Genomic DNA, 13,210 nt, shown 5'->3' on the forward strand with positions numbered 1-13,210 from the left:
GCAGAGCGGATCTGGCCCCCCCGTGACAGAACCACATCACCAACCGTCACCCAGCTGCCACGGGTGGACTCAAAGCAGCACCCACCCACCCCAGGACAGCTCCATCACACGCCCGAGCTGGCCTCATCCCACCCGCAGACTCGCTAGCTGCCTGCTGCCTGGAGATTTACACCGAGCACAACACAGAGCAGACCCCGCGCTGCCTATTCAACGCTTCCCACTAGCCAGACACCAACCCCTACTAATGCTGCCAACATCCTAATTAGCACCTTCCCCGTGCCTGCCCTGCTCCCGACTGCTCTGCATCTGTCCGAGGACTTTCTTTGAGGTTCCCTGAAGGTAGAACAGACAAATAGGGACAAGTCCTGGAGGTGCTCAGCACCCCTTCCCCTCCGCAGCAGCTGGCACAGCCTGCTCCTCCAGCCCACGCCAGCGCCCTGCTGCTCTGCTATGTGTCTGCTGTCAAGGGATTTCCACACGGCATCATGCACACTTCTGTGTTTATCCTTTCCGAGCCTCCGGAGCGGTGCTAACGTGCAGCGAGAACGGGAGAAGCCCAGGAGGGTCCTTGTTACACGGGGACTATCCAGCCCTCTGTGAGGTGGGTAAGAGGAGCGAGGCTTTGTCCTGGTTTCGGCACAGACAGGGCGGCTCCAGGCTCTGCCCGGGGGGAATGCATTTGCCCAACCTGGCTGGAAACTGTTCCTGATGGGGCTGCTCTGCTCCGCCTGCCTCGATCCACCCCCTCGCTGCCACAGCATCGCGCCCCGTGCCAGGCAGGAGCAAGCTCGGAGGGGCAGACAGCTCCATCCCACCACCCGGCACGCTCCAGCACCGGGCAATTAATACCCTGCCATTCCCCACGTCCAGGCACCAGCCGCTCTCTGCTCCCCGGGGAAAGAAATAAAAAAAAAAACCAACACCATCACCGGCTTGCTTTCCCTCCCGGAGCTGTGCCCGTTTCTACACCAGAGCAGCAAAGGAAGCCACGTGCCTGCTCGCATTTAACACGCAGGTGCTCTCTCGGCGCGCACGCGAGGCAGCTCGCACGCCGGGGCGTGCATACAAAGGCTGGGGACGAGCACGCAAACCCAGGGCTCAGCCACCTGCAAGGGCGCTCGCTCGGCGAGCAACCCTGGAGGTGGCGGGGATCCTGCAGGAGAGATCCGCAGGAAATGCTTTCCCCAAACCTGCATGCCACAATTAACTCTCTGCAGCCTGGCCGGCCCCCCTCCCCGCAAGCAAAGCTCTCCAGCCAGCTCATACACCTCGTTTTATTTCATCCCCGCTGCCCCCAGTTCAGGCATTTCTCCTGCTCGCTTTGTCCCCTGACACCAGACAGGCTTAAAAGTAAAACAAGGCAAAGATTTATTAAGTGAGGCTCACCGTAAAGGTTTCCGAGTTGCAGTTGTGGAGCCTGGAAACAGGATTACAAGCAAAGCAAATCATGAAACGCGACCGTAACCTCGGCACGGCGAGACGTGACCCCTCACGTGCTCCAGCCCATCTCACACCCAAGCATGTGGCGAGCACCGGCTGGGGCGGTTGCCCGGCCAGCTTGCAGCCGCTCACCACCGCACGAACCTCTCCGTGATGGTCTGGGGCTTCTTCAACCCCTCCTCTGCTGCATCCAACTCGTTTAGCTGGTCCAATCCTGATCTTTCAAGGATCCTGATCTTTCAATCCTGATCTTCAGTGGTTGGTGACTTTCTACCCATCGCCCTGTGCACCACAATGCAAACCAGCTGCACAGGTATTTGTCAGTCCAGAGCACTTCTAGCTCTTATTCAAGACCACAAACAGCTTCTTCGGACACAGCCTCCGAATAGGTGGTGGATACAGGATAGAGGTGTCCCCCCCAGGTGAGTCCCATCACCCCTACCCAACACAGCCCACCGCACAGCTCCAACGCTGCTCATACAAAAAGCTGAGCTTGCAAGAAAAAGATGCATCTCATGAGAGAAAGGCTTGAAGGCAGACTCACAGAGTCAGGGAAGGATCCCTCCAGCAGTACCAGCCACGGCCACTGGCCCGTGCCCGGAGAGAATGGAGAACAGTGGATGCAGGCAGATACGGGTCCTGGTAGGATGCCCGCACCAGTCTCTTGGGTGAAAGCAACCACACACCTGGAGGCATCTGAACAGCCTGTTCCTGCCCAGTTTGTCCTCAGACGCATCATGCCCAACCCTCCAGTCTCAGCGAGCCACCCAAGCCGAAGCACTTGGGTTCAGTGGCCACCTCGCATGAACGAGTGGCCTCCTGGGAGGCTCAGAAAGGCAGATGGGGAGCAGGCTCCCAAAAGCAGAATCTCCTCTGGAGACCAAAGACCGTCCAAGGACTCCTTGTCCCCTGCTCCAAGACAGAATGCTCCAGTCGGTCCTCCCTTGCCCCAAGAGACTCTGGGATAGGAAGAACCTGCACTGCCACACCACGGTGCACGTGATGCTTCTCATCCACAGCCTCCCACCACCCCTGTGCACCAGGGCTGTGGAGGATGGAGATGTCTTCTCTCTCCTGCATCCCGCTGCTGAAGTTGTCCAGGCTCACAAAGGGTCTGGAGAGGGGGTCCGGAGGGTTCAGCCGCTGTTTGACCCTCCTCGCCCTCCCTGCCTCTCCCCCTCCCTGCCTCGCGGCAGCCGAGCAGCTCTGCACCGGCCGCCCAACAAGGGTCCTTGCAAGCCACGGTGAGGACGTGCAACCAGAGCTCACCAGGTTCCGGCAGCACCCCCCGCACTTTGGGGACGTGATTTGGGAGCTGGGGTGACACTTCCCATGGAGCAAGGCTTTTTTTAGCCCGCTGCCGGGCAGACGGACCCCAAATAAGCCTGGTCCAGCTGGGCATAAGCAGCGAGCTGCTCGGCGTGGGATAACCATCGCCTAGGACACGGTTTGTCCTTCAGTCCGCCGCGGACCAGGTGTCCCCGCGACCCCCAAAGCCTGGCTGGGAGCAGAGGGGAACCGAGCCCTTCACGGCCAACCCAACCGCCTCCCCCTCCTCTCCCATGCCGGGGGCTCGGCAGCCAGCCGCAGACTGCCCAGGAGCCCGGCCGCGGAGCCCATTGTTCCCTTTGTCTGGCCTTTTGAGCACGAGCCCGCGCGGCTCAAGGCGTCCCCTCTGCCGCGGGGACGTTCACACGCTCGGCCGCCCTCGTCACCCCCCGACCCGCTCAGCCGGCGGGCGAGGGGCCGAGCATCTCCCCTAAACCCAGCCCTCGCCCCCCCGCAAGATGAACCCCAGGCTGAGGGTAGCTCCTCTCCTCCCCCAGCTCCAGCCAGATGCTCTCACCCTCCGAAACGCCGAAGAGGGCAAAGGCGAAGGCCAACGGGCATTTTCCAGGGGACCTTACCCCCGCCGAGCCACCCTGCCAAAATCAAGAGCCTGCGTAAGGCTGGAAGGCGTTCCACACCCAGAGGGTCCACCATCACGGCCAAGGCGATGAGCACCCAGAGCGACGTGAGCACCCAGAGCGATGTGGACCCCCCCGGTGCTCTCCCTCGGAAGCTGCAGATGGTATCGAAAGCCAAGCTGGGAGCTGGGGGACGACGGGGCCCACCACCAAGCATGGGCATCCAGCATCGGAGCCTGGAGAAGACACTTTCCCCCACGGGACAGAGCTGAAATACCGCATCCGCCACGGGAGGCTGAGCCAAAGGGATTCCTGGTTTTCCTCCCGCCTCCAGCAGCGCACCAGGGGGATGCTTAGGGGGATGCTCAGAAAGCACCCCGCTTTCTGCAGCCTGGCATCAAGGGCTTCCTGATGCCGCCGGTACCCAGGACGGGCAGGGGTGGGCTTCACCCTGCCCAGCACGCTCCTGCCTCCACCCTCCATCGCTCCCGGTTTTAAACCTGCTGCTTGAGAACTCAAAAGCGAGTGAAAAAATAGAAAATAATGAATCGCCACTTCTTCTTCACACCTCCCGCAGTCCGACGTACCTCTGTGCCCCCCCCAAGCCACATCTTTCCCGAAGCCCCCCCCAGCCCGCGTACCTCTCCTGTACAAGCATCTTCGCCCTCCTTTCCCAGCCTTCCCCAGTTCTGAGTTGATGCTTTCAAAGAGCCATCCACAATGACTTTAAGATCTCTTTCTTAAAATGCTAATAAGTAATTTAAAGACTGCCACTGTGCATGCATGGGTTTAGGGTAATTTTTTCCATGTGAATCCCTTTTCATTCATCACTGACTACATTTAATCTGCCACTTTATAGCCTGGTTATCCAGTGTCATGAGATCCTTTTACAATATTTTAAAGACAACTGTTGTTTTTATCATCCTGAATAATTTTGTATAATCTGCAAACTTCCTCGCCTTCGAATTCCCACCCCTTTCTAGCGCATTTATAAATACGTCGCACAGCCCAAGCCTCACGCTGACCCCCGTCCAGTGGGAAAACTGACTCTTTGTTTCCCCCCCTTTAAGCAGATTTTAATCCATAAGAGAGCCCTTCCTCTAAAATTACTGCTCTGGAGTCTCCTGGATCACCCAGGGAGCTCTTCTTAAAGGATGCTCGTCCCATTTGCTCTGGCCCCGATATTCGTTTTAACCAATTTATTCTAAAATATAAGCTCTTCTGCCATCACTTCAGGGCAGCCTCTCAGCCCTGCCCTGGGAGGGAAAGCTCCTTGGCAGGAGTCCCCTTGGCCACGGCCATTTGGGGGGACACTGAAGTTGTTCCTCATCTCCCCACGTGCTCCATCCTGGTCGGGTTTAACCTCCCGATTCTCATTTGTTGGGGGGGGCCTGTTCATTTCTTCACACAAGTTATTTTTCAAACTCCTCTCAGGCTGCCATATATGGTTTTGCGTTCACCACGCCACAGTTTCTGATTTTTTTTCTATTTTCCCCTTTTAGACACCACTTCCACTTTGCGAAGAACGTCTTTTTACCTCCGGTGACCTCCTTCAATTTGCCATTTAATCAAGATTTATTTTCTTTTTTAAAACTTGTACGTTAAACAGCTGCATGCATTTACCCTGAGCTTTAATATCATTTCCCACATCACGTGCAAGTATTTCCCTCTTTTAGCTGCTGCCTTCGGCTACTCCTTCATTTTGCCTGACGTACAAAATGACACTGTGTCGTATTTTTAAGTGCCGGTCATTTTACGGATGCGATGGTCTGCCTCTAAGAGAGGTAAGGTGGAAAGAACATCATTTTTTAGACCAACTGATAAAACTTCACCAACTTTTGGAGCTCACCAGCCCCTTCTCCTGCCCGTTGGGAGACTGAACCTGCTCCCACGGAGCCGGCCCCACGTTCTGCACCGCACCACGCGTGATGCTCGGGTCTAAATCAAGAGATCCTCCTCTCGTGGGCTCTCTGAAGAGCTGCGATTATTCCCAGTCATTAACACTGTAATTTCTGAATAACGCCCCTTTGTGACATTCACGGAGGCAAGGACCAGCCACAATTACAGTTGTGTTTTCTGCCCTCGTGGCCCGTTTCATCTCCCTTAACGTCTGGCCATCAGTGCTGCGAGTCGGGTCAGAGGGTTAGCAGAGACCTAATGCTGCTCCTTCATCCCCGAGCATGGAAATTCAGAAAGGGGCGGACGGCACGGTGTGATCCTCGCTTACTCCTTCCCCTCCACCCTGCGTTGCTCGGGGTGGGGGGGCCGGCATGCCCCGCACAGCCTCCCCGATGCCTGCACCCTGCCGCAAACTGCCATCCACCCAGCGCGTTCCCCAGACACCCGGTATCGATATAAAGCCGGTATCGCTATATCCCTGCGGCACCTCTCCTTCCTCGCACTCTCCTGCTGCCTCCCAGTCCCCAAGGGGGTCCCTGCCCACCTCCAGCATCCCCAGCGATACCCCCCGTGCTCCCTGCATCCCTGGGTACCCCTCCCGAACCACCCCCCCCACCCCGGGTGCCGCCTCTCCCTCCCGCCCGCGCCGCACGTCAGCGCCTTATCGCGGGAGGCCCCGTCGTTACCCCCCTTATCTAACGGCTGAACTTTTGCCTCCGAGGATCTCCCCGCTACCCCCATCCCGACGCGATCCAACGGGCAACCGCGCTTCGCTCCGGCGTCTCCGCAAACCAAAAACCAGATTTGGGAAGAATTATAAATCAGGATGGGGGGTCTGTCTTGGTTAAAAAAAAAAAAAAAAAAAAAAAGACTTTCTGCAGGATGGGAACCCTGCACCCAGATCCACGCGCCAGCACCCATCGCAGCAGGGTGGGTCTGTCGGGAGCGGGCGCGTGTTGGGGCAGGAGCGGTGGGCTCCGACTCTCGTTTATCACCGGCTGCGCTCGCACAAAAGCACTCAGGCCCGGGGAGGTATCTCAGCATCCAGTATTTACCCAGCTCCTCGGGCAGGTTTCGCAGCGCCCACCCCTCTTTACAGCCGGCTCAGGTATGTGTACACACACGGCCCCCGACTCGTGCAGGCAGATCCTTAGCCCCGTCTGCTGCTCCCATCCTTGGGGGGACAACCCCAAAACCCCTCGGCAGCATCCCCGAGGCACAGCCACGTCCCCTTCGCACCCCCAGATCCCTCCGTCCCGAGGAGCTGGGAGACATCGGTGGCCACGTCAGCCCCGAGCCCTCGTCCCCTACCGCCTCGTCCCCTTGGCATCTCCCTCCAGCTCCCTCGGCTTTTACCACCCAGAGAAGCTGGAAATACAACTGGGATCGGGAGGAACTGCCGCTCCCGGCCGGGAAAAGCGGAGGAGCAGAGCTGCATCGGCAGCGACACGGATGTTTAAATCAGGCACCCATTTTAGCCTCCAAAAGGAGTTTTTCTGCCCCGGTTGCTGTCCCGGTAATGCAAAGGGCAGGCGGGCGCAAGGAATGCACCTTGTCAAAAATTAACCCAGGAAACGGGGACGGGGAGGGGAGGCAGCGGCAGGGAGATGGGCAGCACAGGGCTGACCCGAAACCACGGTCTCTGCTCCGCGCCTCAGTCCCATTTGTCAAAAATCTGTTTCCAGCCTGGACTCAGGACAGCGTTTGCAGATCCAGAGTTCAAACGCGCGGGATGGATCGGCTTCTTGACAGATCCTGTGTTTTTCCCTGGACCTGCTGCTCTGCCGCATCCCTCCGGAGCGGGCTGGGCTCGCCGGGATGCTCCCGCAGCTCCTACGGTCCCGGCACACGCCACCTCCCTGGAGCACCCAGGTCAAAGCAACCGCCCTGGTGTGACCCGTAACCCTGAAGAGGCAGCTGAAGCCTTCCCCCGCTGAGACCACGAAGCCAGACACAACAAGGCACAAACGAAGCCCTCCTCACCGCCCTGGGCCTGCAGGAGGCTGCCGAGGTGCTCAGCAGGTCACGACCCTGCGTACGAGAGACTTGACCATATTTTAACACTAAAATACATTATAGCACGCATAAAATTCAATATACTGTATATTACGAACATGTACGCAATGTAATAAATGCGTAATGTATATTGCGCACATCTTAATACATTATTAACTACGTAGGAACACAAAGGTCCTGTCTCCAGCTTGCTCGGAGGGTGGGCACGGCCGGTCGTGTCCAGCACCTCAGCCACGCTGTGCCCCGGGAGAGGATCCGGCCCTCCCGCCCCAGCATCCCTCTCCAAGCCCAAGGCCGGGCTCAGGATCGCGACTGCCCGGCACAGAATGATGCTCAGCATCGAGTCCCCTCGCCCGTGATGCTGCTTCCCAGCAGAACTCGTGCCGGGCGATTCTCCCTCAGCCATCAGCGCCGGGCGCTGCCTCCGCACCGCCGGCACCCGGGCTGCCTGCACCCTCACAGGTATTAGGGCCATCTCGTTTCTTCTTTCGCATTTTTTGGCACACGGCTGGCTTTCCTCCAGCCCTCGGGAAAGCTGCCAGCGCCGCAAGGTTTATGAAAAGTTAACTCCAACGGGGTGAAGAACGCCTTCGGGTTCCCCCCCCCCCCCCCCATACGTGAGTTAGCCGGGCCGTTGATTTTAAAATACCTAAGTGCCCTTCCCAGCTCCCCCCAAAAATACCTCGGAAGTATCAGTACTCCAGATACGCGTGCGGCATACGCCAGCAGGAATACAAAGAGGAGCCGTTAGTGATAGCGGCACTGTTACCAACCGGTGTGGGATCCAGACCCTTCCAGGACTCCTTTGTTCTTGACTTTCTGGTTTTGTTTTTTTCAAAAAAAAAAAAACAAAAAAAAAACCACACCACACAAAAAAACTTTCCTTTTATAAGCCTGAACTTTCTCAGCTGCAGAAACGTTACCTTGCAACTGCCTTAACAACTGTACGCAATTCTTAACCTCTGCTTTATGTACGTTGTCATCCACCTCCCTGTTTTCCATATTGATTTATGTTTTACGTTCTTTTCACATTTCCTTTTAACAGAGCCGGTTCTAACCAAACAGCTTTTCCTCCTGAGCCCGAGACACGCATTCTGCTGGCCAGTGAGTAATCAACTTCCAATTTTCATGCACACTCCTGTTTATATTTCCTTCCCTATCGGCTTTGTTTCTAATTAAGGTTTGTTAAATGCAAGTGAATATATAGCGTACAGAGAAATATAAAGCATGTAGATAAATAAACACCCCACACACAGGCGCACTGACTAAGGCTGCGCTTTCAACCACGGATCCCAAAGCACTTTGTCATGTTCATTAACAAAACCTCGCGGCTCCCTTGGGAAAGACGCTTGTATTATTTTACGCCTTGTAATTAGGAAAACTGAGGCACAGAGGAGACAAGTGAAATTACCAGCATTACAGAAAAGCTCTGTAGCAGAGCTGAAAACAGGACTCAAGAGGCAGGATCCCCGGGCAAATAACCAGAATGCGTTTTTCCCCGGAACGCGCCTTTTTTTTCCCCCATTTTGGCCCTGGGAATCTGCCGGAGCTGGTGACGGCAGCGCAGAAGGCATCGCCACCACGGAGGTGCCCCGTGGCCGGGGGGATGTGGTGGGGTCCAGCCACCGTCTCCTTGGCCAGCGGCCGCTCTTGGGTGAGTCTGCCCGCACTAACGGGGCCCAGAGCATCCGGAGATGCAGACGAACGCCGCATCCAAGCATCCCAGGGAGCTCCAGGAAGAGGCAGCTTCCAAAGAGGAGGAAGGAGCAGAGGCGTACCCGGGGAGCTGCGTCCCGCGCGCTTTCGCTTCACCAGCTCTGCAGAAGCCTTTGCAAGGAGGGAAAGGCTGGGACGCGGTTGCCGCACGCTGCGAGGCACCATCGCAACCCCACGATACGCACACAACAAGGCAGGAGGCAACAGCGGGGGCGCGGGGGGGACCCCACCGATCCCAAATCAACGCCTTCAGCCCCAGATGGGGATGGTCACTGGAAGCACGGTGCAGGGCCGCATTGACCATCTCCCTGGGAGCAACCCCGTCCATGGAGGAGCACACCTTACGGCGATCATCTCAGGTGGGTGAAACCCCCCCGGCCATCACTGGCCGCCCCCTCGTCCCCAGATACATATTCCCCATCCCTTGGGATGAGCTCAGGCGCTCGTGCATCCAGCTCCCGCTGCTCCTGCCATGACGGTGGGAAGGTCACCCACGTCTACACACAAGCACGCAAGAGCCCCGAAAGCCGGTCACCGACCCCCCAGCACCGCCCGGCAGCTCCTCTCGAGGTGCGGGAAGGGCAGGGCGGGGTGGAGGTGTCACCCCGTCCCTGCACAAGACGCCTGGCTCCCTCCCCTGCCGTAGTCAGCAGCGTCGGCTCCGCACGGCCAAGCCCGCTCGGGCCCCGCTGGCCAAGCACAAACCCCGTTGTAAGTGTCAGCGCTGCCGGCTGATCAGGCCAGACGTCCCACGTGGACACGTATGCTCCCACAAACACGCTCATCACCCCAACCCTCCCCCCCCCCCTCCTAATTAAAAACATACCGGGCTCATTTGAATAGCATAGCTGGCTAGCGCTCTCCACTGCAACGTAAATAGTCCTATTTATGCCAAGCTCCCATATTGTAAATATCACGATGTATAGCTGGCCAACCCATGAGTCATCTCCCAAAACTCCAACTTAATAAATGGTGCCTCATCCATGTTCCAGACAAACACCGTCCGTGCAGCTCCCACCGCCCGGCGCCTCCACGCCCAAGGCCAGCGGTGGCTGCCCAGCCCGCCCGGCGAAGCCGGGGGGACGACGGAGCCACCCGGCCCCTCGCCGGCTCGGACACGGCCCTCCCGCCACGGGCAGATACCCGTGGCCCGTTCTGCGCCGGGATGAGCCAGTTTTCGGCCTGACACCTTGCTCTCACCCCTGCCCAGCCCATGTCTCCGGCGCTTCCCGGGGGTGCCCATGCTGGAGGCACGCAAGGCATGGCGGAGATGGGCTTGGGAGCGGGAAGACGTGTCCCCCCCTTGCCTAGACCCCACCACCGGGCTCCCGCCCAGCGCCTTCCCCGCAGGAGCTCCCCACCTGCCGCCTGGCTCTGCTTTGTCTGAGCACCGGGGGAACTCGGCGGGGAGCCCAGCTCCTCCCGGGGACGCCGGGAAAGCCACGCCGCCAACGGTGGGATCCGGCCGTGAGCTCCAGGATGCCGGCAAGGCCTTGTTGAGGTGTACCCCAAACCCTCTCCCAACCACCAGCAACGGGCACGGCGTGGCGAAGCCCGGGCATCCCTAGGAGAGAGGCTCGGCGGTACCCAACCTGCACCCGGGGACCTGCTGCGGGGGTGCCGGGGGTGCCGGCGAGGGATGCCCACCTTGGCGAAGGGCTGGCGGAGAGAAGGGCAACGCAGCCATCGGGAGGGTCTGGGGACGGTGAGGGGGACACACACACACAGGGCCCCCAGCTCCGTACCGGGCTCTGGCGGCAACACCTCCAGCTGGGGCAGCACTTCCCCAAAACTTCGCCTCCCCTCCAGCGCTGCGGAGGGGGGTGCGGCGCGGAGGGGGGGAGGGGGACAAAGTGCCCCCCCCCAAAAAAAAAAATTAGAGAAAAAACCCCGAAGAGGGGCTCGCCCTGCCCCAGAGGGCCCCCGCCCCCCGCGGCCCCCCCTTACCTTCCACGGCGGCGAGCAGGGGCAGGAGGGCGAGGGGCAGGCAGCAGAGCCACAGCGGCCCCATGGTGCGCGCCGGGCCGGGCATCAGAGGCGGCGCGGCCGGCGCTCCATGGAGGCGGCGGGGGAGCGGCGGCGGCGGAGCGCAGAGCCGAGCCCCCTCGCTGGGGCCGCCGCCGGCGCGGGCACGGCCGCGGGCACGGAGCGCACCGCCGGCCCCGCCGCCGCGGCCGGGCCGAGCCACCGCCGCCGCCGCGCGGGGGAGCGCCCCGCGCCGCCCGCCCCGCCCCGGGGCGCCGCGCTGCCGGCGGGGGCGGCGGGCGGCGGGCGGCGGCGGCGGGCGGGCGGCGGCGGGGCGGGGGGCGGCGGGGGGCCGGCGGCGCGGCGGGGGGCGGCGGGCGGGCGGCGGGCGGCGGCTCCCCCCGCCCGCCGATGGTTTCTCCCGGAGCTGTCGATCATCCAGAGAAAGCCGTGATTTCAGCCCAAATCTTCCTCGCCGGGGTTGACTGCGCGCCGCAAAAACCGGGAGGGGGGGGGGCGGAGGGAGTGGGGAGGGGGGGGGTTCCCGGAGGGGATGCCCCCGCCTCCGCTCTTCCCACCGCCCGCAGCCCCGCTCCGGCCCGGCGGCCCCGGGCTGAGCATCCCTCCAGCCGGGGGTGCGCCCGCCTGGCCCGGGCCCCCCGCCGCTGCCCACCGGGGCGGGCGTGGGGCGTCCCGGGGGGGGCGAAGGTGGCGGAGGGCAGTGGGCTGGCTGCGGGCAGGGCCCGGCGGGAGAAAGGGACATGGCCAGCGGGACAAACCCCCCCCCAAAACAGGAGTTGGCAAAATCCGTGGGTTGTTGCTGGCAGGCTCCGGGCGGCCCTGACCCCCCAGACCCCCTGGAGTCAAGCCGGGTGGGGCGGGAGCAGGAGTTCCCTCATGTCCCGGGTGGGGAAGGAGCAGGAGTTCCCTCATGTCCCGGGTGGGGCTGTTGAGAGTTGGTTCCAAGCCCCCCATGCACACCAGATGGGGTCAAGCAGGACTTCCCCAGAAGGTGGAAGCTGAGACCCAGCTCCAGCTCTCCATCACACCACCCAGCAGCCTCGACTTCCCCACGTGCCTGGGAGCCAAATCTGTCCGTTGGCCAACCTCAATGGTTGGACTTGATGATCTTAAACCTAAACGATTTTATGATTCTATGATTCATGAGCCCAACCCCCTTCAGGACATGTGTGACTGTTACCAGCACTGTTTGTCCCAGGAGGTCCCCTCTGCCACCACCCTGACATCTCCTCCTCACCCCTTCCAGCCTTCTAGCATCCACTTTGTACCCAGCAGTGCCCCTCGGCTCACCTCCTGTAGCTGTGCCCCTATTTCTTCTGGCCGGGAGAGGGGTCAAATGCATCCCGCAGAAAGCACGCGTGTGTCCTGGAGGATCTTCTCAGGGAAGGTCACACCCTGCACATGGAGCCCTATACAAGCTGTGCAAGGTTCATAGGCCAAGAGGTGAAGAGCCACTGGACTGCCAGGATTGATCCCTGCCCCTCAACTCACCAAAGTGTCTAAGACACTACAAAACCAGGCTTGGCTCACTGCACTCTTCCTTGTCCTTCTGCTGCACCAACAGCTCGAACATCTTGGGTTCCCTGCCTTGACCCATCGCCAATGACTCATTTCTTGCCAACCACAGGTGTGTTCGGAGGAGGTCAAAGCTCCCTGATGGTGTTGGCCATATGCGTGAACCAAATGGGCTTCCCCAACTCAGTGTGGCCAAGTGCAAGCTCTGATCCCCTTTGGGAGCTCCTCTCACTGCAGATGTTACTGGTCATACAGGTTGGCCTGCTGCTCTGCAGCAGCCTCCAGAGAATCCTGTGGCCCAGCTCCATAGTGTGTGGAGAACCTTTCGTCTTTAGTGCCTCAAGAGGGTTCACTCTTGCATGGAGGGTACTCAATTCATTACAGAAGAAGGCAGAAGAACCAGGGACAGCCAGTGGTCTTGCTGCTTTTGCCTCCAAACATGTTCCTCTGCAGGGCAAAGAGCCCAAGCATCCCTGCAGTTACTCTCCATCTGAGCGCTCTCCCAGGGGTCCCCCGTTTCCCAGACTCTGTAATGGTCCCCTCACTCCCCGCTGCTCTGGAGCACCCAGCATTTCTCATCAGATATTAGAAAGCACTCACCATTTCCAAATTCCTCAAACCGTCATTTCAATCCTTCCGGATCCCAGGGCTGGTTTTATGTCCTGCAATGCCCTAGACAGGTATGTCCAGAGGATCCACCCAGTTCTCCAAAGTGTCCAAGAACAAGCAGC

General features: G+C 59.8%; 1 protein-coding gene across 3 annotated transcripts in view; it reads right to left on the reverse strand.

Moving 5' to 3' along the window:
• The window catches only part of EPHB2 (EPH receptor B2), a 130,598-nt gene extending 119,588 nt beyond the window's left edge, over positions 1–11,010 (reverse strand). For 2 of the 3 annotated variants that reach the window (XM_075171963.1, XM_075171961.1), the window contains exon 1: positions 10,926–10,989. In XM_075171963.1, the coding sequence (XP_075028064.1) occupies positions 10,926–10,989 (64 nt within the window). Of the gene's footprint in view, positions 1–10,925 lie in introns of all 3 variants that reach the window. The other variant, XM_075171962.1, reaches the window with a different exon arrangement.
• Positions 11,011–13,210: the final 2,200 nt, after the last annotated feature.

The sequence above is a fragment of the Calonectris borealis genome, chromosome 23, assembly GCF_964195595.1.
Source record: "Calonectris borealis chromosome 23, bCalBor7.hap1.2, whole genome shotgun sequence".
Lineage (NCBI taxonomy): Eukaryota > Metazoa > Chordata > Aves > Procellariiformes > Procellariidae > Calonectris > Calonectris borealis.